Genomic DNA, 26235 nt, shown 5'->3' with positions numbered 1-26235 from the left:
GTCTAGGATGCAATAGTTAGTTGCAATGTCAAGCGAGATTTATGATTTTTATAACGTCCTGTCGTTGTTAATCTAAAGTGTCGTTAGAGGGGTTCTGAGAAGAAAAGAAATGATTACATTTTTCTTTAAAGAGGCAAGATTGCTCCAGACGGGCGAATTCTGTTATCTTCGCGGAAAATATGGCTAAGTAAACACACGGTTACTGTGCACAACTAGTTTTGCGTACAGGGTACAACCTAATCATTGTCGCGAGTCCGATCTTAGATAACACTACCGTGGGAAGTTATCCCATTTTTCGATTTTTTAAGCGCGACGTGGCGCCTGCTTTTTTGAGATGAAATTGTTGGTCAGTCTGGGACAACAAAGCTTGGATTTTTACTACTGCGTGACTTCGGTGCATTTATAATGTTTTTTGCAATCTTGTCATTTTTCTGCATTAAGGTTGTTGTTCCTTCCGGGTTGATTGACGTTTACGAGTCCTTTTCGCGGAGCTTGTCCGGTCCCTCTTTTCAGTTCTGTCAGATCGTTATCAGAAGACTCCATTAGAATCTTATAGACGCCAATCATAATCGCGATGTGGAGCTAATTCTTTCGAAAAAAAAAACGTTTATAGGATGTAACACTATGTTGCGTACGTACGTGCGTGCGTGCGTGCGTGCGCGTGTGTGAGCATGGTAAATCGAATAGATAATGCCATATCTGCATTTATTAATTAAAAAAGTTTCAGAAATCTCTCAGAAACTTTGCATTTATAATGTTGAAATAACTATACATTACAGGAACATTTCAGGCATAAAATTTTAATCAAGGTAATTGCAGAAATATTGCAATTATAATATTTCAAAGAAGATAGCCTCAGAAATATTATAAATGTGATATACAATTGAGACACATTGGAAGATCCCTGCAACACAACTGTAACTTTCCGTGCTATCAGGGAATGCACGTATAGTATTTGTGTTGACCGGTCCGATGCGTAATATCGATTGGCCTCGTTCGTGGTCTTTCTACATATCGATATACAGGATCCATTATGAAAGTAATGCGCATGATTTTATTGTGACGCGAATATCCATTGCAGCGGGGTAAAATGGGTCGGGAAATGTGATGGGGGATCTGCCTTCCAAGGCAGCCGGTCGCCAGTTTGCTCCGAGCAGTCTGAATGGAAAGACGTGCCTCCGCGTGAAGTGTGTTTTTCGACTTTGTAACACGGCGCAATGGAGCGTTCGCTTGAACAGCGATACGCCATCAAGTTTTGCGTGCGACTTGGAAAGAATGCAACCGAAACATTCCAGATGCGCATTACTTTTATAATGGACTCTGTATATGTTACAATTATACAGCTACTAACATTCAGTGTTTGTGGATTATCGAAGTTGTAGTTCGATTTCAGAGATTAAGCATCGTTGGGTGATGTACAAGATTGGATAGATGATCGCTTAGGAAAATAAGGAAATTAATTCTCAAATGAGGGGGAAGCGGTTTTTTCAATTATAATTTTATCGTATGTGTTCTGAAATACGATGTTAATCAATAATATTTATTTTAATAATAAAATTGAATTAATTAATATGAGGAACATTTCTTATGTCTCAGACATTGCAATCCAACAAACATTATGCATTTCTACAACATCTCTTCAACATTGAATCTACATTTCGCGACATGTTACTGCAATGTTCACAATATTACGAATCAACGTTTCTGAGGTGTTGATTTAATGTTAGTGTGCTGTATGGGTAGATATGTAGGTATTTTCATCCATCATCTTGATTCCATTTGATTAATAGGTTATAGAACGATTAGTGATAAAGGTAAATGTTAAAAAGAACTCAAATTTTGATAAAAAACGCTGAATCGATGTGTTTTTGCGTAAAAATAAAGATTGACAAGAGAAACCCACATAGTATGTAACATTGCAGTAATATTTCAATGAGATTGCAATATTACAACTTGTAATACAATATTACGTAAATATTAATGAAATGTCACATTGCGATATATCATAATGTAATGTAATACTGCTATAATTTTATTGAGATATTATTAGGTGTTGGAATTAATTCGTAGCATTTTTAATGAAAGAATGTTATTTATTTCACATGAGCATTAAAAAATACATTAATGAAAGTACTTCCCATCACTTGTAAAACGCTACGAATTAATTCCAACACCTAATACAATGTCATATATCCTTATGCCATATTGCTACAATGTCGTCCAAATATTGCAATGTGATACATTGCAATGTAATATTATCGCAATATCGTCCAAATATTGCAATACGATATATCGCATTGAAGTAAAGGGTTTTTTTTAACAAGAGATAGTATTTTGAATTATTAAAAAATGCATTTTTTTTTTAAGAAAGCTGTGATATTTTTATTTCAATCCCAATACAAACTGTGAGGTTATGTTTTAAAAATGATATCCGCCAAATGGTCACCTTGTCTTTTTTTACAAATGGTCATCCTTTTGACAAAATTTTTCATCACATTTGGAATTGAAATAAAATGGCATAGCTTTCTTACAAAAAAATGCATTTTTTTTAATAATTTAAAATATTATCTCTTGTTAAAAAATCCTTTATTAACACAATAAAGTTTAAATATTGCAGTATGACATATCGCAAAACAGTATTACCGCAATATCGTGCAAATATTTCAATGTAATATATCATCTTGTAATATTACCGCAATATCATTCAATGATTCAATGTAGTATATTGTAATATTACAGCAATATCGATCAATTATTACATTGTAGTTTACCGCATTGCAATATTACTGCAACAGCGTTAAAATATTACAATGCATTTTATCGCAGTGCTATCTTTCTAAATGAATAATAGAGGAGACCAGGAGGTTCATTGGCATAAGAGACAAATGCGTTCCATTCATGTGTTTATAAAAGAAATAATGGAAAAGTTGTTGCTGTAATTATAGTTAAAAGAAAAGCGTTTGTTAGTATACAATATGATATTTTAAGTAACAATGGTAATTTGTTATAATAAAATGATTAAAATCGGACACGTGCAAGGATGGAGTGCGTTGGCTCATATCGTAAGAAAAGGTTAGGTTAGGTTAGGTTAACTCGCTGTTTCGCATGAACATTTAATTACAATTTAACTTTGACAAAACGCTTTATATTTAATGCTTTCATATTAAAATATGATAGAATTAAAATAATGTACGCATATTTTTCTGTAATATTTTGCTATTTGATTATTACAAAATAACTTTAAAAAATACAATTTTTATTAAGAAGTACACATCTACCTTCTAATTTTTTTTCCATTACTTTTCTATTATGTTTTTGTTAGTTTAATATAGAGTTTAGAGGCATTTTATACTGTGATATATACCAATTTATTCCACATATCATAAGTTATAATGCAGCATTGTATTTTTTTTAGGGGAGACTGGGGCTAAATTGACACCGGAGCTAAGCTAGCATTTGAATTTTGAGTGGCAAAAATATAAAAATATATCTTATGAAATCCCAATTTATATTGTAGATGGCATCTCTTTATCAACGAAATTTAGTTAGTTTAGGTGCCGCGTTGTTATGTTTAGATCAAATAGTCAAACGTGTTTTCGATAGTCAAAAGTAACTTTTCGAACGTTCAGACAATATGTATCCTGATGGTTGTTATTTTTTTAATTCAAAATTGTTCAGATAAGTAAATCTATGTAAAAATTCATTCTTTGTGTTATTTCTTTTTTTTTCAGAATTGTTTAAATTTTATTTATGTCAAAAGTTACAATATATGTTTGATATTAAGAGGGCATCAAGCCATCGGGTCTAAATAGTATGAAACCACCTAACCTCGCGCGATTTTTTATTATATTTTTATCATATTTTCGTGTTAATTACAGTATGGTTCGCAATTACAAGTATAAAACTGATCTCATCGATAAAGATAAGATGTCTAAAGCTGTGTTAGCTGTCAAAAAGAATAATATGAAAATTGCATCGGCAGCTAAAAAAATTGAAAAAAAATTTGTCTGATATGGCATTAGAAGATTCAAATTAAATATTCGAAATAAAATTTAATACAGTTTTTGATATTTTGATCATAATGATGTGTTTTTATTTTATATTGCAAAAAAATATGGTGCCCATTTAGCTGCGGGGAATGCACACTTAGCCTCTGGCATTTTTTAGATTTCATTTTCCGAAGTACCATTTTTTGTGTATATGAATGAAATGAAGTTGCAAACACTAAAACTTTTTATTGCCATTTTGTTGTCTTATAACCACTCTATAAAACGCTAATAATTATTTGACTAAAATCATTTACTTTGTTATTGAAAATTGCAATTGAAAAAAAGATGTCCACTTAGCCCCAGTCTCCCCTATTGCAAAGAAACTATACAATGTATATAACTATTGGTATGAAAATGTAGAGAAAGATTCTCTCTATCATATTGATATATTTTAATTATAATAATTAATTGGTTTAAAAATCTAATGCCGAAATTGTAAAAACTATTCCAACGAGATCCGGTTTTTCCTATTATGTTTTAATTTATTACTAAATAAATATTAAGTGTAAAAATATTAATGTAATGATATTAAATATAAAAAAATTTGAAATATAGATTGGACGTAACTCACAATGGATACAAATAAGCTGTATTTTATATTTTATATCTTATTACAGTTATATGTAATATTCATTTACAATGTTTTTATTTCTGCAATATTTTTCACCTATTCTTAATTTTTTGTGCATTGATTATATATATATATATATATATATATATATATATATATATCTTGATGGTCACGCTAAAATGCTATGTGTTTTTGTTAATGCCGACACTACCGTATGTCTAGAAACAGCAAATAGATCATATTAAGCATTAGGCCACATAAGATTTGATAACCCTACTTCTAATATGCATATGTAAATTATATAGCATCCAGAGTGTCTTCCGATAGCAGTGAATTTACGCGACAATTTCTATGGTCCTTTGGGTGTGAGGTGTTTGGAATTTCTCAGAAGCGGACCAGCTCCTAAGGAGGGCTGTGAATTTGGCCCGAGAGAACAATTGTCCCAAGTGACCAGTTATTTGGATGCCTCCATGGTTTACAGTAGTAATGCCATGCATAGTGACAGTCTGAGAATATTTCGGAATGGTAAGTGAACTTCAATTCGATAGAAAAGAAAAAAAAAAGAAAAACGAGAAGTATCTTTTTTTAATATTTTAACAGTAACATTATTCTTTCGGCCTCCAATTTAATACTTTTACAGGATGCGTAAAATCAGCTAAATTTGAACAAAACAATCAATTTATTAAAACGCCATTTTATTTAGAAAAAACTTGAAAATATACAAAAATTTTTTGATCGCTTGAAGGATTCTCTCTGAGTTTTATTACTCAGTATAATCCTCGTTTGCTGCGATCACTATCCTGATTCCTTGCCTAAAGCGCGAGGACGCTCTCTTTAACTGCTCCTGCGTCCTTGTCTAAATTCATGAATGCTGCATGAATAGTGGCTTGAAAAGTTGTCATTTTGGGATGCCTGAACTTGTTAGGCATCCTTTTAATAACGTCCCAAACGAAATAATCTAAGGGATTTAAATTTAGACTATTAGGAGGGCAGAATTCCTTGGACCAAAACATGTCCATGTTGTAGTAAAGCCAATTTTTTGCACTAAATGGTTTGTGTGAGTTAGCGCGCCGTCTTGTTAAAAAATGTACGACCTTCCAGAGGTCGTAATTTTCATCTACGGATTCACTACATTTCTTAGAATTCGGAGATAAACTTTTTTCTCTTTTTTTTTTAAATAAGGCGGTATGATGTCACTCTCATTGGACACTTAGGACCTGAACATTTGTCGGAAACTTTGTCCTGGTTATTACGGGGACATCCTGAGGATTATGAGCGAGTCGGCGGTCATCCCTCTGGTTCACTTTTGTATCAGCAGTAAAAATCTTATCGGAAAAAAATCTGACGCGATCCGCGGCTTCGTGTGTCAACGAATAAAGAAACAAATTGCAGCTAACTCTCTTGGCCTTAACATTCTCAGACAACATTTGCCATATCTTGAACACATAAGACGTATATCCTCTTCGTCGATTCGAAAGTGGCCTCATTCATCCCTAATATGGTAGATAATTTCCGAAGCGACTCCTGAGTCTTTCGAAATAAGCTCTTGAGCTTTGGATGACAGCCAGTTGAAATCAAGCAAGGAATGCTTTTTCTCGAATAATTCTGCCTTGCCGGATTAGCAGAACTTTCTTCGGACTTCTTCGCGTCTGTATACTTTTGTGCGATGTTGTAAAGAATCGATCGCGGATATTCGATGAATAATTTCAGTCGGCGAACGTCCGGCGCGAAGCGCTTCAATTATCGTCGCTCTTCAGTTGTACTCCGCACTTGATCTTACTAACTCCGATATTTTGAGGTTATACACATTTCATACATCAAACATCTGATTTATCTCAGTGCCAACATCTACTGCACTAAAAAAATATACAGGTTTTTCAAATCGTAATAATCGGATTATTCTTTCAAAAAACGAATATTTACGATTATTTTGATCAAAAATCCGGTCACATTTAATCGGAAATAGATTTATCGGAATGTCCGATGAGAAATATCCGTTTGTTACTATTTGAACAGACTCGATCGATTATGTCCGATTAAGTATTTGCATGCATATATTTTAGATGGGATAATAACATTAAGGGGATGCTGAAGTGGCTAAATTGCCAGGACTTTGCCGATTGATATAAATCTTCAAATTTACTAAACGGAATCAAAAATCTTTTTACAGGATTAAAGTAGACGCAAAATTTGGGAGTGCTGTAATAGATTTTATACTAAAATCGGAAAAAAATTTACATTTTTTCAACTCGTTTTCAACGTAGAGCTGTTATCTGACGTAGATGTTTCCTTAATACAAAAAGTTTTATAGCTCGTATGGACCACACCGTAGTGCACCACTCAGCGCATGTACAAACAATACTGAGTTTATGAAACTAAGACTAAAAGCTTCAAAAGAAAGATTTACATTGATCTATGAATGACGTGTATACGAACGCTGAACGAAAACTCGGAATGGTAAACAACATAGATGTATCTAACAATAGGTGTTCAATCTTTTAAAAGATGTTGCAATATATTAGATAAGATCAGATGAATGCGTTTGAGACACAATATGTAATAAGTATAAGAAATGAATGAAAGAAGTCACTACTATCGAATTTGGAATAGTTTTATCGGTAATACGGCTCCAGCATCCCCTTAACTGACCAAATTATCCGATAGATCGTGTTTTTCCATAATCATAATAATGAAAAACAGAAAACATTGATTAAACATTAAAACAATATTTAATGAAAATGAGATAAAAAGTCACTGTTTTTATATCCTGGATTTTAATACCATGAAAAATTTCGTCGTCATATATTTCTTTTCGATAGAGACATTACAGTTTATACGGTTAAAAATAAGAATAAACCAAGAAGACGGCAAAGAATAAGAAAGAATGTGCAATAAAAATCAAATTCGCGCTAGAGATACGTGCTCGCTTGATGATCTCAACATCATCAGCAATGCCACAAATACATATTGTGGTAATGCTAGCCTAGAGAGCCTATGGAAATAGTCGCTGATCACGTGACCGACTATTCTGTGGACGCCTTCCAATTAATTGGTTATTTTTTCATGGGATATTTCATCGGATCGGATACAGCATATGTGATCAAATATCAAACTTGATTGGATAAAATATTCTCTTTTTATCCGTTCAAGTCTAATGTCTGATCAGGTTAGATTTATCTGACGAAATTTTAACTGGTAGGCATATGACGTTTCATATTACGTTCACATGTAATCGAAAATTACATTTCAACGGATAAAAGTGTTCATCACTTCATTGAATAATCCTGAATCCGATCGAAATTGATCAGAGAAAGCACTAGAACGGTTATTTCCGATCTAAAGCACTGAATATTTTTTGCAGTGTGCTAAAGTCATTTGTAACAAAAAAATTCAAATTTAATTCCGATCGGATTTAGCTGGCGCATCCTGTATATAGTATTTAACTCATGTAGTGTTTTTTTAGTATTTGGAATATAGAAAAGGAATATTTCTGAGGGTGTCATTCAAAGTTATAGTGAATTGTTATTTTTAGGTAAAAATCGAAAAATCTGTATATCCGCATATAAGTCATAAATTGAATAAACGCCAGTAGGAGTATATAGCCGGTTTTAAGCTAGAGTTCTGAGGTTCCCCGCAAGTATGCGGGGAGAGGGGGGGGGGGTAGGCGCAGGGAATTAGCGCGGAAAAGATCCCGATATTGCTGTTTACATAAACATAGGACTCCGGATATTACTGTTTATGTAAACATAGGATCCTAGATAATGGATTACATAAACATGGTACATGTGATAACGTTCCACTATGTGTTCCGTTATTCCGTATTTTTTTTACTACCGCCGCCGCCGCCACCACCACCGCCGCCGCCCTGCACCCATCCCAAAATGCGTTATAGTATGATAAAGCGAATAAAAAAGTGCCGATATTTTTTTTTTAAGAGAAAATATAAAAAGATTCTTACTCACCTCTTCCTCCTCCTTCTTCTTTTCTTCCTCCTCCTCTTTTTCCTTCTCCTTTTTCTCTTCCTCTTTCTCCTTCTTCTCCTCCTCCTCTTTCTTTTTTCCTCCTCCTCCTTCTCTTCTCCTCCGCTAAAACAAATTCCTATTTCTCCTCTATCTCCTCCTTCTTTCCGATCGTCAGACAGCTAAGGAGGGAGACACCTAAGTCTAATTTATTAATCATATCAAAAAAGTCAAGCATGAATTGGGGAATTTCCTCAGGGTCATTCAAATTTGGGGAGCCCTCCTGGATTTCTCCAGCAGAGGTGCTTTCTTCTGGTAAAAGCGTTCTCTTCCTTCTCTTCCTCCTCCTCTTCGATCTCCTTCTCCTCGATCTCTTCAGCCTCTTCGATCGAATCGTTCTCCTGCACTTCTACATCACTAGTAACAATTTCCTTTTTTAACAGGTTTGGCTCAAAAAATTTTATTTTTTTCTTTTTGCTCAAAACACAACAGCTTCACACAAGATAAGACAATTTTGCGCGGACAAGACTTGACAAAGATTGATGCTGAGAAGCATCCTTCGTTATAGCAAGGCTGCCTAGGATACATTTACAGGCGAGTATAAATATTTGCAGACTATAAACGTACAGAACTCTAGACACCACAAAAAATGCGTAGATAACAAGAGCTCGCATGTTAGAAAAAGATGGAATGCAATGATATCGGAGTGTGTAATGTGATATCGAAGGAAAGATAGAAAAAAAATGAATGAATAGAATAAAATTACGATATATATTTTTTTATGACGTTTACATTGTTTTTTAGTAGCACGTCGAGGTAAAGGATAAGACGAATGGGAAGTAAAGAAAGTACATATATAGTGATGCAAACGAAAATTTTGATATTGGTTTCACATTTTTTATATTGGTTTTTTTGTATGTACTAAAAACTAAAGCTAATAACTTGCAATCGATAAGCTGATGTCCATTAAAGATATCGCTGACAGCACTTTCTGGAAAAAAAGAACAAAAAAGCTTTTTTATCATTATTCACTTTTTTCCGCGGCGAATAAAATGCATTAGCACTATTCACTGTGAACACGATATCTTATGGCTTATATTTTGATGGCATTGATGACGAATACGTTGGTGACTTTGATATTTTTCCTCAGGACATTCTCATTATCTCGCTTTTTCCCTCAATAATGGACATAATGACAAGGGACTCCTTGCGCTTGATCGATTTTCGATGTATACATTCTTTTGCTCGCTCCATGTCTTATTGCTCGTAACTGAAACTTACAATTGAATGAAAAAAGCTTTATACACTGTCTATATACATTGTCAGATTGGTGACATGTCGTGAGAGAAACGCCGATGTTTTGGTTGATAAACAAAATGTAACACTTCTGCAGTTTTAAAATGAAAGTGATACTCCAGTGAAAAGTATGAAATCGATACTGCGTTCTTACAGTTCTTTCTGCGAAAAAGCGCCGATAACCATTTTTTTTTCTGGGAAGAGATCGATTACATGTGATGAGTGAAGCGTCGGTTGCTGTTTATAAAAACAGAGTGTTACCAATGAGAAGTGGAAGTATGAAATAGAACCGCTCGCGATGCCTTATCTAATTGTAAAGAAAGTGACCCAATAGGAAGCAGACAAAGGGACAAAGAAATCGTAAATAAAATATATAATAGGTTATAAGCGCTCAGTAGCACAACTGACGTCCTGAAAGACGACTGAATCGATCGCAATAAGAGTAATAAGAAAAGTATGGCACTATCGTGCGAATGTCGAGAATGTAGCCGACATAGTGTTCAAGAATATCGAAATTAACGCCGACATACGATTGCGTAGAAAAAAATCCTTCTCTAAAAAACTTTCTTGATTAATTGTGAAAAAATTTCTTGATTAATTGTGATGATCAATATCTTAATTGTGAAGAGTATATCTTCGCCTAGAGACATGATGTTAAGACTGGAATACTATGACAATTCAAATATATTGTGGCAGTGCAACGCATGTGGATAAGTTACATGCAGATGCTCCGTGTAAGAATGCAGCGTGATCTAAAAAGAAAAAAAAGACATGAAAAATCACGAGCAAACGTCAATTGCTGAAGCAGCCAGGTCACTGCTCTGATGGAGTATGGATGAGATAAGTACATCGAGAAACGCTTGAAAAACTTTGTCGTGCCAAGCGTTGGACACAGACAATTCATAGGATGATAGTGGAGTGGATCGCGCGATTCGCGGATGTAAAAACGCAATTGAAGCAACGTTTTGTATACGTTGGTGGCGAGTACGCGAGTGACGAGTGAGTGATGTGTACGCGAGTGACAAATCGTCTAGCGAGAGATTGACACCGTGCTCGAGAATTGTAGTAGCATATCTATGTATATTCTAAGCCATGGGGCAAGCAGCGGGGTGAGGGGCCGGGGGGAAAATTGGGCGAGAGGGGTATTGTGGTGCGGGAGGACAGCCAATGAGCGAGCTGCTTTGGCCTCCCACCACCTCTCGTAGTTTTCCTCCCCGGCCCCCGTCCCCACGGGCGCATGTGTGTGTGAGCTGGTGACGTCACGGCGTGACGCGTCGCGACGACGACGACGATCCGGCGAGCTCGAGAGCGGGCGAGCGACTGAGGGAGTTGGCGCGTTTTTTCTTCCCGCGTGCGCGCTGTCGCTCTCGCTCGCACCAACGGGTTTCTCACTCGCTGTAAATATAATATAATAATGTAATCTTACCTCCTTAAAGATACGATAAGAATCCCATTTTTACCGTCGCTCTCGCTCGCACCAACGTTTATTTGCGACCGAGGGTGTTCGCGGTCTCGCTCGCACCAACGTTTTTCATTGCGTTCGATCGTTGTTAGTTTAATAGTAATAAAAAAGGATAGCGGAATAATAATAAAAATCCATTATTTTTTCGTTTTGCAGTTTTATGTATGTTTCTTCCCGTGTACGCTGTCGCTCTCGCTCGCACCAAACGAGTTTCTCACTCGCTGTAAATATAATATAATAATGTAATCTTACCTCCTTAAAGATACGGTAAGAATCCCCATTTTTTTTACCGTCGCTCTCGCTCGCACCAAGTCGCTCTCGCTCGCACCAACGTTTCGTTCGTCGCTCTCGCTCGCACCAACGTTTCGTTCGTCCCTCCCCCCCCCCCCCCCCCCCCCCCCCCCCCCCCCCCCCCCCCCCCCCCCCCCCCCCCACCCCCCCCCCCCCCCTCTCCCCTTTAACAAAAAAACCACGTATGATACATATAATACACACGTTTTGTAATAAAAATAAACCAGAAACACGAACTGTACCTTGTAAATCGACGAATGTCGGCACCATGACTTCGATATATATATGTCACTACATACGATTAAACCACGCCAATGTGGCAATCGCGCGGTGCATCTCTCTTTTATCATGTCCTGCGTTCTCTCGGTGTGAAGGAAACAATCATACGTAAAAGTGACATAGCTATGTAGGATATGCGTAAGTAGTAGATAATATGTGATTATCGTATGCGTCGTTTCCTCTCTCCTATATATTTTTTTACAATACGTTTTTCTTTTTCTTCATTAGCGATAGTACTTTCCTCAGATCGTCAGCTACCCATTCCAAAAGCCGATTCACCACTTGCTGCTTACGATCTCTAGGGGAAGATGTCACAAATTGTGTTCTCATTTTTGCATATTTCCACCATTGACGTTTTTTCTTATTCTTAATATCATGAATGTCATACAAATCTACGCGAATCAACTGATGTCCAGTCTGTCCTTCCGGAGTGCTCACGGTGTGACCATGTTCCAATTTTGTCATGTATTGGGATATTCCATCGTTTTGCTGTTTCGAGATTGAAGCAAAAAGCGCGTCCATACCTCCAGATGTCGATTCTCCTGACGATGCAAAAATCTTACGATCGATGTTCGGCACATCGATAAGTGTCGCCATGTGACATCTAACGTATTCCTTCAAATCGTGTAACCATTCGAAGTATGTATTTCTCATGAAATTTTCCATAAACAAATGATGCAACACTTTGCTCTCGGAGGTAGAGAGGATACGATCCAGCTCTTCCAAAGAATACGTAGAATTCAGCAAACCTCTCGTTTTCAATACGTTCAAAAATGACATTAATGCATCTTTCATCGTCTTTGCCTCTCTCATACGTATCGTATTCGGATCTATCTTTCGCTGATGTACCATATAGGTCTGTATACATCCAATCATCATTCGCAGATTTTTTACAAACGTATTCGTAATCCACGTCTGATGTATTAAATTGATTATAGAACCCATAAACGTTTCATCGAACACATTTTCCTCTTCCTCTTCCTCATCTAATAGTTGTTCAAACGATTTCTCAGTGGATCTCGTCGGTAGCTCCTCGACCTCTTTACTTCGAGACTCCATCGTAGTAGTACACAAATAATATTAATACATTCGAAACCAAAATATATGTATGACGAAAAAAAGCCTCGCCCATACGCATTTATATACTATTGTCCATCGGACATGTTGACGGATGTGGTTTCTATCGAGGATGCAAAAAACTGCATAAAAATAGATACCCTTATGAAGAGTGAAACAACGTCATACGAGAGAGAACGCATCCTGAAAGAGGATGCAATAATGTCTTATCGCATCTTTGTGGTATCTATCAAGATGACAGAACTGCGCAAAACTGCATAACGGAAAATCTTTAAGGGCTCGAAAGAGAATGCATGTGGTATTAGACAAAGAAACTATTTATAAAACTGCATAAAATGGATTCTTATCGTATCCTTAAGGACGCGGTGTAACTGTGGAAGAGAAAATATTATTTATTGTTCCGTTTATCTTTTTTTTATTATTAAACTAACAGCGATCGAACGCGACAAACGAAACGTTGGTGCGAGCGAGAGCGACGAACGAAACGTTGATGCGAGCGAGAGCGACAAAGGCGCACGCTGGAAGAAACATACATAAAACTGCGAAACGGAAAAATAATGGATTATTATTATTTCGCTATCCTTTTTTTATTACTATTAAACTAACAACGATCGAACGCAACGAAATCGTTGGTGCGAGCGAGAGCGACAAACGAAACGTTGGTGCGAGCGAAAGCGACTTGGTGCGAGCGAGAGCGACAGCGCACGCGGGAAGAAACATATATATTTGCGAACACCCTCGGTCGCAAATAAACGTTGGTGCGAGCGAGAGCGACAGCGCGCACGCGGGAAGAAAAAACGCGCCAACTCCCTCAGTCGCTCGCCCGCTCTCGAGCTCGCCAGATCGTCGTCGCGACGCGTCACGCCGTGACGTCACCAACTCACACACACATGCGCCCGGGGGGTCGAGGGCCGGGGAGGAAAACTACTAGAGGTGGTGGGAGGCCAAAGCAGCTCGCTCATTGGCTGCCCCCCTGCACCACAATATCCCTCTCGCCCAATTTTCCCCCCGGCCCCTCACCCCGCAGCTTGCCCCATGGCTTAGAATATACATAGATATGCTACTAATTGTGTTCTGAGCGGTGCGGTGATTAACGCGGTCGACTACATCGAGTTATATTGTACTTAAAACTGTCTTAAGTACAGTCTTAAAATGTCATAAGTCAATCCAATCTAAATTAGCATCTTAGGGCATTATTTAATGCAGTTTTAAAAAAAAACGAACTATGAATATCGCCCCATGTTTATATTGTAAAGTTAATATTTCCAAGAAACTACACAATATTAAATATTCTCCATTTAATATTGTATGGACAAAATTGAGTTACTTTGCTCAATTTAAATGTTATCACAAAATATTAAAGAATTAACCGTATAAAATGAAAAAATTTAATTTAAATAGAAAAATTTTTAACATGTAAAAACATGGCGTTGTTAGATTGAATAAGAAAAACTATAAAAACGATTTAAAATTAGAACGATAATTAATAAAAATAAATAATAAAAGATAAATGTAATTTAAAAGAGTAATAATAAATTTAAACTGAATTTTACATTGAATAATAATAAAATTTATTGTTCATTTCTTTTTCATAACGCATGTCTTATAAATCTAAATTTTTTTTTCTTAGACTTAAACTTAATAGCATTCACAACGTTCATAATTTACACGACTCTATAAACTCAATCGCATATACAATATATACACGCTAGATACATTAACTCTCATTGAGAATTCGTATTATCTTTCTTATTTTCCTAAATATTCATATTTTTAATTCTAATTTTTCTAATTAATATGCTTCTTATTTATGTTATTTTTCTGAGTATTACATTCTTATTTTTCTTATTTTTCTAAATATTATATTCATGTTTTATTACTATGTTATTATATCGAGATCTAGCAGCCAAGTACAATATTTATACATGAAAATTTTTCTATTTAAATTAAATTTTTCCATTTTATATGGATAATCTTTTAATTTTTAGTGGTAACACTCAAATTGAGCAAGATAACATAATAATGCAATAATGTTTTGTATAATGTTTTGAAGGAGAATTAAATAACCACTACTTTAGTTGGAAGAGAAAATGTCTTTAAATGAATTGTGATATAATAATTTCATTTAAGAGGAATTTAAACTATTTGGATTCGAATAGGAAGGATCCTTCGATAAGATATATGTATACTTCGGTTTCATTATATAAAAATTAAAGATAGTCTCATTTAGATTAAATAAGTAATAAAGATATTATCACTTGGATTTTACTTTTTATTTTAGAAGAATTTAACTTGGTGCCACAATTATTGATATCAAATCTTTTGTACAAATGATACATTAGATTAATATTCATTATTTATTTAATTTAGCATGGTATAAAGAAATACGATTTAACTTGACGCTAGTTCTTGATACCAAATCTTTTATGAGAATAACACATATTATTAAAGTTAATATTATTTATTTAATTTGATATCCAAATTACATAGAATTTAACTTGGTGCCAATAGTTCACATCAAATCTTTTTTATGAATGATACATAAAATTTTGAGGAATTTAACTTGACTCCAATTTTGTTGATATGAGAGCAAGTCAATAAGTTCTTAGAAAATCTGTCAGAGGGCACTCGTGTATCATATCACATTACTTTTTAACAAATAGCATCTTTCAGCTGATTATTGTCAAATTTTGAGCGGAATTCATCGCGTGGTTTCATTTCTGTAGACGATTAAAGCGGACAACATTTGTATTTTTTGCAAAATAGAAAAAAATGAGTTTCGTGCAGTGATCTACATATGAAAAGTTTAACGCCAAAAGAAATCAAAGCCGAGTTGGATAATGTTCACAGCACATCTGCACCAGCGTTTGCGACTGTATACAATTGGGTAAATTTAAACGTGTTCGTACATCCACATGTGATGCATCTCGTTCGAGACGTTCAATTGAGGCTGCTATGCCAGAAATCATCGATAAAGTTCACGATATTGTTTTGACTGATCGACGAGTGAAAGTGCGCGAGCTTGTTGAGGCTACAGGCATAAATCATGGCACAGTGATTTCAATTTTGCACGAATAATTGGGTATGAAAAAGCTATCGCCAAGATGGGTATCGTGTTTGCTCACTATGGACCATGAGCGCGACCGTATGACGATTTCAAACTGAGATATTTCAACGTAATCCAGATGAATTTCTGCGTCGATTCATTACTGTGGATTCATTACTTCATATCTGAAACGAAGGAACAGTCAAAACAGTCAATGGACTTCACCGAGTGAACCAGCTTCGAAGAAGTACGCACGCACGCACTCACGCACGCACGCACGCACGCACGCACGCACGCACGCACGCACACGCGTGTGTATGTATGTATTATATACACATACATACATATATATATATATGTATGTATATATATATATATAATATATATATATACATATACACATACATATATATATATGTTATTTTATATATATGCATCAGTAATTTACTAAATAAAATGTATGTAAAAGACAGAACAGTGCAATTAAAATAATTATCTTCATTTATATTCATATGTAAATAATATGGTTTCTTGTTTATGAAGAAATTATTTTAATAAAATTGAAATAATTAATATTATATTTATTTTATTATTAACATTACTTTAAAATTCGAAGCGCCACGGTCTGAGTGTTGAGATGTTGAACTAATATATATATATATATATGTATTCAAATAAATGAATTAATTTCAGAAATAATAATTACGTGCCGATATGGCAGCTTTCAACGCAATCAATCTGAAATATTAATAATCCCCCCAAATTTCCCAAAATCTTAAAAAACTGTAATAAACTGTAATAAACTTATTGTGTATTGTAAAAATAATGCGAGATAGCGAGAGAGAGCGCCTGTCCTTCTCGCTCTACTAGTAACTTGAAAACATAAGCGAGTAATAGAGCGAAAAAGACGGCCGCTCTCTCTCTCTCTCTCTCTCTCTCTCTCTCTCTCTCTCTCTCTCTCTCTCTCTCTCTCTCTCTCTCTGTCTCGCTTCCTCTATTAGTCCTTGTTATAAGCGACCGAAAACCAAAAATGCTTTCTTGACTGTTCGGCGTGTTTCTGTATAAGGAAAAAAGGAACACACACATTCTATATAATGATAGATTTTAATAAATTTTAATAACTCTCCCATTAATAGTTATGTCCAAACTCTTGATAATTTTGTCAAGTAGATAGTGAGGTAAAATGGAGAGGGTATGGAAAGACGGTTAGATTCAATCTCACAGGTATACGCATAGAGGTGAACAGTTGTGAGTCGTACACATCTTTTCGGTCCCGGAATATGGATCAATGTCCCGAAAGGACGCTATGACACCTGTTCCGATGGACAGTGCGAACGTTGGTCCTACTTTTTGGGTCAAAGAATTTAATCCTTTTGACCAGGACTGGACCTTGTGCGACCTCAGGTATTAGAGGGAACGGAATACGAGTGGTGATTTAAAATAAATGGAAGCTAACAGGACCTTCATTTATAATATAAACTTACATTTGTTAAAAGAAAAAAATATTATCACTAAGGACCTAGATTTAAATATAAAAAAAATTTGTAACTCTATGTGTGGGTGTATATGGGACTGAATGATCTCAGAGAGTACACGACGTAATTGAACACTTGAGATGCGCCAAGGCTCTGGTTTGCACAAACTGAAATTTTTTTGTGAACTGACGTGAACCAGGTTAGCTTGATTTTGGTACTGACGCTCTATGCTTCCGCGGGACCTTTACTCCGAAAAAAGGGCGTAATGCCCTTTGACATTGCAATAGTTAGTTGCAATGTCACGCGAGATTTTTATAGCGTCCTATCGTTGTTAATCTGAAGTGCATCGTTAGATGACTAGAAAGGAGTTTCGAGAGCTCAGCATAATTTTATTAGACTCATCATTCTAAGGGTAAAATTTTGCTGGCGATGCGATGCATTTTTTAATAATTAATTATAATTAATAAGAATATAAGTATGCAAAACATTAAAAATATAAATCGAATTGGAAAAAATAAAAAGTTATAATAACAAAAAAAATTATTTTTTTCTTAAGATATAACCGCATTTTAATATAATTTTTTTATTACAAATAAATATGTTATTTAATTCAAGCAAAGGAAGAATTCTTCTTAAATAAATCGAATTTTTTATTTAATTTAATATTCTTGATAGAAATATTAAATTTTCTAGAATTCAGAATATATTTCGCATAAATTGGATGTTTGTGATAAACTTATAATAGATTTGCGAATATGAACTTTTGAAGTACTTGGAAGAAGTTATTATTACAATATATATTGCGTACAATATACATTTTTCTGTGTATGCACGCATGTACGTATGTACGTACATGTATACGTATGTATGTACGTATATATATATATATATATATATATATATATATATGTGTATGTATGTATATATGTATGTACGTATGTATAAATGTACGTATGTACGTACCTATGTACATATGTATGTACATATATATGTACGTATGTATGTGTGTACGTATGTAAGTATGTATTGTGGTATAATTTACTTATATGATGTACAAATAATTATAAACGTGGGTTTCGGACATAGACAAATTTCGCTAATCTCGCAGTACACGGCGCGTCGTTGACTTTTCCCTCTTTTCACTCGGATACGACTGACTTTTTTTTCCGGGGTCGTCACCGTATTCCTCAAATACAAATAAATGTGCTTTATAATTGGCGTTCAACTTCACCAGCTTTAACTATCCCGTCTCTCAAGTCGATACCAGATACATACATATACATATTCAAGTATTCTACACTCGGCTATTCTGACTGAGTTGTTGTCTCCACCGCTCGCTCTCCTCTTCCTCATCCTTCGACGCATCTTTAGTGCCATCGCCGTCGTCAATCCATGGCTTCATGTAATCTGCAGCCAATGATGTCTGAAGAGAGTCTCTCATGAGAGTCTCGCCAACTCGGCGCATCACATAATGATGGCTGCGCTTTGACAACCTCGTAGAACTGAAGTATTTATGCACGAATTTAAGTCTAGGACTCTTTTGCTTGCGTTTAATTACCACAAGATCTCCTGCGCGATAAATAGAAGACTCCTTTCTTTTCTTATCAATTATTAATTTATTTTATTTTCTCTCTGAGTCCTCTTTATACTTTCCTTAACCTGCTTCACGATCATTATTGAACGAAGAAATTAATTCGTCCTGAAAAAGCTCTCTAATATCGGGATTATCTCGTATGCGCGGATACACATCGAGAAGTATGCGAAGAGCATCAGCTGATGTTCGATGCTCTCCGATCGATAGCCTCGAATTCCTTTGACGTGAATGCAGTGCTGTTATTCGAGATTCTCTTCCGGATTACCGGAATACAAACGACTGTCTTTTCAATTGTTCGATCGCATCCATCGCACTCGTCGATCTATATATAGTTGTATACAACCAAACGAATTTCGAGAATCCATCCATCACAACAAAGATGTGAATATAACTCTTTTTAGTTGATGGGATTCTAGAAAATCAATTTGAAAAATCCAGCGGCACATTGCCCTTCTTCATTATCCTTCAATTGAATTCTAAAAACATTCGGACCTTCCATGTTTTTGCTAGACCAAGCAATACAATTTTTCACCACCTTCTCAACTTTAGCACGTAGACTAGAAATCCAATAGTCTCTTTAACAATGCCTCTGCCTTAGTCATTCCGAAATGTCTTCACTCATGAGCTCTTCTAATTATCTGTCACAATCCTCCGAACAACAACGCAAAAATTGCCATCAGTCTTTCGATACAGGACTCTATCTATAATCACGTAGTTATTTGGTTCTCCTCACTCAATTGCATCGAAAATTTTTTGCAACTCGCCGTCCTCTCTTTGCGCTCTTCTCAGTCGCGCTAGCAACCCCTCATCGCATTCACTTGTTATTAGACAATGGATTTCTACTAAAACCGTTTACGTGAATCATATTCCTATCCGGCCTATGTTCTATCGTATATCGGAATTTTTTTAATAGCAATGTCGGGTCATCTCACTCGCACGCAAAGATCTTTCTTTGACATTGTCAAAGTAAATGCTTGGCAGTCTGTTACAATTTTAAAGTCTATTCCTAAATAAACACGAAAACGTTTGAGTGTTTTAATTATCGCGAGAACCAACTCATATCTCGTATACTTCTCCTCAGCCGGAGTTGTTTTTCCACTCGCATAATATGCAGGATGGAATAACCGATTTTCGTCGGTTCTCTGCAAAAGAATCGCCGTATGTATAGATACGTCCGTGTGCAACTTAATTACCGCCCCTACACGATACAAAGTAACACGATACTGAGTAACAGTCACACAATATAATCTGTAGACGTTCGAATGCGGTTCGCTTGGTTACATTAAAACTCTATGTTGGGCCGCAACAAATTCGACAATGGGCGCGCAATCACTATATTCAGCGATAAATTTGCGAAAATAACCGCTCAGACTTAAAAAAGATTGCATTTGCCATATATTTCGGGGCTCGGGAAAACGCGCGACAGCCTTAATCTTTTGCTCGGACGGTCGCACCGTCCCGCGCTCAATCACATATCCTAGAAAATCGACCTTCCGTTGTAAAAAACAACACTTTTTCCAATTTATGATTAGTCCAACTCGACTAGCCATCTCTAAAACTTCATCAATCCGTCGCTCTCCTTTGAAAGTGCAATTAAATCGTCCATATAGATTAATACAATCTTTTGTTTTACCAAGTCTCTAAAAACCATTGACGAATCTCTGGAAAACAGACGGAGAGTTACACAAAAGACCCTAAGAAACTCGAATTGACCAATGACGGAAAAAATAAATGATGTATATTTTACGCTCGCTGCGTCCATACGCACATGAGAAATATCTTTTTTATGTCGAGTGTGCTAAAGACCTTTGCATCCTGCAGCTGCTCTAATTAATCCTCGATTAGGAGAAGTGGATAGCGATCTTTACTTATTTTTCTATTTAATGTTCGATAATCTACAAATAATCGAGAGGGGACTAGGGAGACACAAAATCAGAGATCGATGGTCAGACTATACCTTGCTCTTCCCATTTGTTAATCTGAGAATTAACAGTCTCTGTCTCGGCCTGTGACAACCGTCTCGCTTGTTGCTATATCATTTCGTCATCCTTTAAAATAATTGACATTTTGTATCGATTTTTTGTGTGTTACTTAGCTAATAATTTTCAATCAAGTTTATTATAGCATTTCTGTGTTTTCGACATCCTGCATGCCCATGCGACATGTCAGTCACGCTTGTATTCTGTACGTCAATCGCAAATATTTCCGGCCGCGTCTCATCGTCAACGATCTGTTCGTAAATAGGAATAATCGAAATTATCTCGTTTAAAATTAACTTTCACTGTACTTAGAAAATCCGCGCCGATAAGTAATCCGTATTGTAAAACAGTATCTGGGACGATCTGAATAAGTATCGAACAAATGTGATCATGATCTACGTTCGAAATTCTTGGGAAGCCGACGCACGAAAACCTTCCACTCCATAAAACTCTGTCGCTAAGGTTCGTAATCTCGGCGATCCTATCATCGCGTACTCGCTAGTTCGCACTATTGATATATCGCTTTCCATGTCTATCAGTGCGGTAATAACTCGATCGCCTAGTACATCTTTCGTATATCTTTTGCGATTTATATTTGAAACCGACGCAACATTTTTTTCTGCTGTATTATCCTTTTTGGAGCAGTTTGATGCGATGTGTCTGCGACATTCGAAACATTTAGTACCGAGAATCTTTGTTGGATAATTCACATTAAGATGTTCTCGGGAACCGCAGTTAAAGCAACGCTTATCATCTGCTGCTCTTCCCTTACCATCACTCCTACCATCATTCTTCTCATCGATCGCGCCGATTCGCTCATACCGCCCGCCCCCACCAATTCACCGTTTCGCACATTCTATTGACTCGAACCGATCACTCCCCGATCTCGCAGCATTATCCTGTCGAATGCTTTTAGGAGAATCGATTGAAGTAAATCTCTAAATGCGCGTCTAGTCACGACGTTCAAAATATCATCCACGATGTGCTTAAACAACTCGTCCTCAATTCCCAAATAACACGAAGTTGACTAAAAGTCGACTATAAGTTGACTAGAGAAGTCAAGAGTCGATTTCAAAGTCAGCCCGAATAAATGAAGATGTGTCTAATCTCAAAATTTTTTATGAAATTTGAGAAGTTCTACGGTTCGAATTAAGAACTATGCCCAAATGTCGTTTACATCTTTCGAAAGACTGAATCTTTACCTTTAATTTGCTTTTTTGTTGAGTTCTGTACGATTTTTTCACCAAATTATTCAACGTTGATGTAAAAATGACTTTATTTGCTTCAACGTTGAATAATTTAGTAAAAAAAAATCTTACAGAGCTCAACAAAAAAGCAAATTAAAGGTAAAGATTCAATCTTTCGAAAGCTGTAAACGATATTTGTGCATAATTTTTAATTTGTGCCATGGAACTTCTCAAATTTCGTAAAAAATATTGAGGTTAGACACATCTTCATTTATGTTTGTGTAACTTCATGAAATATCGGTAAGACTATTTTGTGAAGTACCTGACTGAAAAGTAGAGATTTCAAGCTTTAAAAAGCTTTTTTAAACATCTCGCTACGATGCTTTTTCACTAACTTATTGCTATTTGAAAATATTAAAAATTAGTGCTAAAATTTAAGTGGCCCGTTTTTTTGTGTGAGTGTATATAGAGTGTTTGGAAAATAATAATAAATTTTTCGCATAGGAGCAGAATGGAATAAACTGAGGGGAAAAGTCCTCTATGATTTTGCAATTTTCGCAACAAGATATTAATTGTTAAAAATTGTCGAAAAGTGGTCTCCAATAATTTTGCTCAAATACTATCAACTATATAGAAAAACTACAAGAGATAAAAATTGTTAATTTTTTTCTCATAAAACTCAATGAATCTTTTCAGAATTTTTTAATGTCGTATTTTCTCATATTAGGGGAGGAGGGGGAAGATGAAATGGAGGAAGGGGGGAGGGAGTGGAGGAGGAGGAAGAGGAAGAAGAGAAAGTGAGTAAGAATCTTTTTACATTTTTTTTTAAATATCGGCGTTTTTTTGTTCGCGTTACCATATAATACCGCGACGCATTTTGGGATGAGTGCGGAACGGCAGTGACGGTGGCGGCAAAAAAAATACAAAACGCATAGCAGATCGTCATCATGTTTATGTAATCCATCGGCCGGGGTTTTATGTTTACATAAACAGGGATAACCGGGATCTTATGTTTATATAAACAACGATATCACCGATCGGGGACCTGTCCCGCGATAGTCCCCCCCGCGCCAACGTATCCCTCCACACACCCATGCTCTCAAAGATTTCTGGCTTAAAACCGGTTCTATATATATATATATATATATATATATATATATATATATATATATATATATAGTTAATACAATTTTAGTTTTTTTTCGTTCTTTTTATTGTGATGTAAAGAGAAAATTTTCATTATTTATTGAATATAAAATATTCTCCATATAAATTTTATACCAAATAGTGGATAACTAAAACAGATATTTTATTATTTTTAAATCATATTTTATTTTATTTTATTTTTAAATCAAATTTCAATTTTCTGCACATTTCGAGGGAATATGAGAAAAACAATATGATTGCAGAAAGTGTTCAATTATCGTGAAGTAATTATATGAGGATTTACGGATCTTTTACAAATTTGAATAAATCTCTCAGAGCGTCATTTCTTTTCTACGTGATTCTACATTCCATATACTAAATAAAACATAAATCAAATTGTGTGTGGAGGCAGTCGGGTCCAAAGAATAATGTTACTGTTTAGTGGGATCCTTATTTCTCAACTCAAATTTTGATTCTCTAGGCTTACTGCAATACGGAAGAATACAGTCGCGAAGATCATCGTTTTTGAAACCTAAATCGGATTTATGCAAACGCGGGTCTTTGTCTACAATTTGCTTCCGGGCTGGCGACGGACGTCTAAGTGAGCAACCCGCTCTTATGTCCCTGCACGTCGTCTTTCTAAGATTGCACAACAGGATAGCCACGGAATTATCAGCCTTGAATTCCCAGTGGAGCGACGAGAAACTTTTTCAAGAAGCACGAAGAATCGTTGGCGCAGTAATCCAACATATAACTTATCGAGAATTTCTGCCGATCATTCTTGGTAAGACAACTTCTGTATTCGAAGATAATATTATCGATATTATTGATAATATTATCTTCGAATACAGCATCATAAAGAATAAAAATTGATAAAGCGTTCTAAAATAAAAGCACTAGTAACGTTCTCCAGGTCCTCAAGTGATGAAAATCTTTGATTTGGAAGTTCATAAAAAAGGTTACTACAAAGGGTACGATCCGACAATAAATCCCACCATTGCAAATTCATTTTCTACAGCGGCTTATCGATTCGGACACTCACTGGTCCAGCGAAGTTTTATTAGATTTGATAGCAATCACAGACCCATTTTTAATAGTAAGTAAAATAATGGTAGATATTAAATATTATATTATTATTAAATGTAAATATTTCAAGTATTATCCTTATATTATTATTGTTTCATATTATAGGAATAAAAAAAAAACATTATTTTTAAAATACTTTAAAGTTTCAGGCAATATATTTTTGATTTCAGAAAAGAATAGTCGTTTCTATTTGTAATTTTATAATGTGATATAAGAAACATAAAGAATCAAAATATACATTTATGTATATGAAGTATATTTTAGAATGCAAGGCATACAAAATAATGAATAAAATTTCATTTTGAAATCTAACACAAATTACAAATCATCTAAGACAGAGCTTGGCAAGATTTGCACCGATCTTCATGACCGATTTTCAACTCGACTCCGCCTCTCGCTATTCCCCTCATCACTCGCCTGTGCGCAGTTCAAATGCCGCTCGGCGTTTAGGAGCGTATAAACTACATATAGACATGATATGCACTCGCTTTGGGCGCTCACGCTATAAACTTCATTCTATCTTTTTTTCACACATTATATAATTAAGACAGAATGAAGCAACGTATAAGCGCTCAAAACGAATATCCAATGAACATCCAATGAATTTTCAATAGTTTTCCACGTAACCTTTGAGCTATTGTTGACGCGTTTTTTTTAAATGGTATCCCAGTAGACCTAGTCCACTAATAAAAATGATGAATTGCACGACCAAGTAATTAAACACAAACGAAGTGAAAAATACTTATGCTGATTTTCGGAATCTTTTATTGGCGAGATCAGAAACATCGATTTGCATATCATACATAGCAAGTCGTATAAGATGAGGCAAAGATTCATCGCTCAAGGAAGAACGTCTCCCATTTTCTATAAGTTTCATTTTCGAAAAGGATGTCTCACATAAATATGTAGATCCGAACATGGAATGAATTCGAAGTCCGAAATCACAAAGCTTGGGGTGATGATTCTTTCAATATTTTGTAAAAATCGACATCAGTTTCTTTAGCCGTTTTAAGTGAAATATCGTTCTGCAAATCACATAATTCATCTTGCAAGTCAATTTGCTGTCTTTCAATTGGCGTTGCAAGAGGAAAAGAATTAATTCAGTTCTGAGTTTCTCGAAGCAACTAATCAAGCGACTAATCAAATTCGTCTATAAGAGAATCTAGAAAATGAATATTCTTTGAAATTGCAGTTACTGTCATGTTCTTCGAGAAGAATTTGGCAAGAAGGAAAAAAGTAAAAAATATTATCATTTAAGTGAGATTTTAATAATTACAATTTTCTTCGGAAAGAATCGTGACTAATTAGGAAATATTTTGGTCCATCCTTTGCAGCTTTAAATTAAGAAGTCTAAATTGATAAATTATATCACTAATAAAAGCGAGTTTAGTAAGAAAAGTGACATCTTTCAAAAGAGATATATATTTTGAATTGTTCATTTGTTTCAAGAAAAGGAGAATGTCTTTTCTTTGCAAAAAAAATTTCTATTTTGCAGCTACTTTTTGCAGTACTAAACCAACGAACTGGACAATGAAGCGGGACATCTGTGTAAACAGCTTTATGTTCAGCAAGAAATAATTTAAATTTTCGATGAATAAGGAACTTATATCCACCTTTAATTTCATTAATTATTTTAGTGACAGTTTTCATAGCTATTGAAAGTTTTACAATTTTAAAACATATAAAAAATAATAGCATAAAAACCACAGCACAAGTTATAGTTTGTGATATTTAATTA

At 35.3% G+C, this 26235-nt stretch overlaps 1 protein-coding gene across 2 annotated transcripts in view; it reads left to right on the top strand.

Moving 5' to 3' along the window:
• Positions 1–26235, top strand: part of LOC105148824 (uncharacterized) — a 131663-nt gene that overhangs the window by 67091 nt on the left and 38337 nt on the right. For both annotated transcript variants that reach the window (XM_087407521.1, XM_087407520.1), the window contains exons 7-9: positions 4926–5145; positions 23893–24195; positions 24325–24507. In XM_087407521.1, the coding sequence (XP_087263647.1) occupies positions 4926–5145; positions 23893–24195; positions 24325–24507 (706 nt within the window). The remainder of the gene's footprint in view (positions 1–4925; positions 5146–23892; positions 24196–24324; positions 24508–26235) is intronic.

This window comes from Acromyrmex echinatior, chromosome 7, assembly GCF_024713525.1.
Source record: "Acromyrmex echinatior isolate Ae372 chromosome 7, ASM2471352v2, whole genome shotgun sequence".
In the NCBI taxonomy this organism is placed as follows: Eukaryota; Metazoa; Arthropoda; class Insecta; order Hymenoptera; family Formicidae; genus Acromyrmex; species Acromyrmex echinatior.
This window is presented reverse-complemented; position numbering and strand designations above follow the sequence as displayed.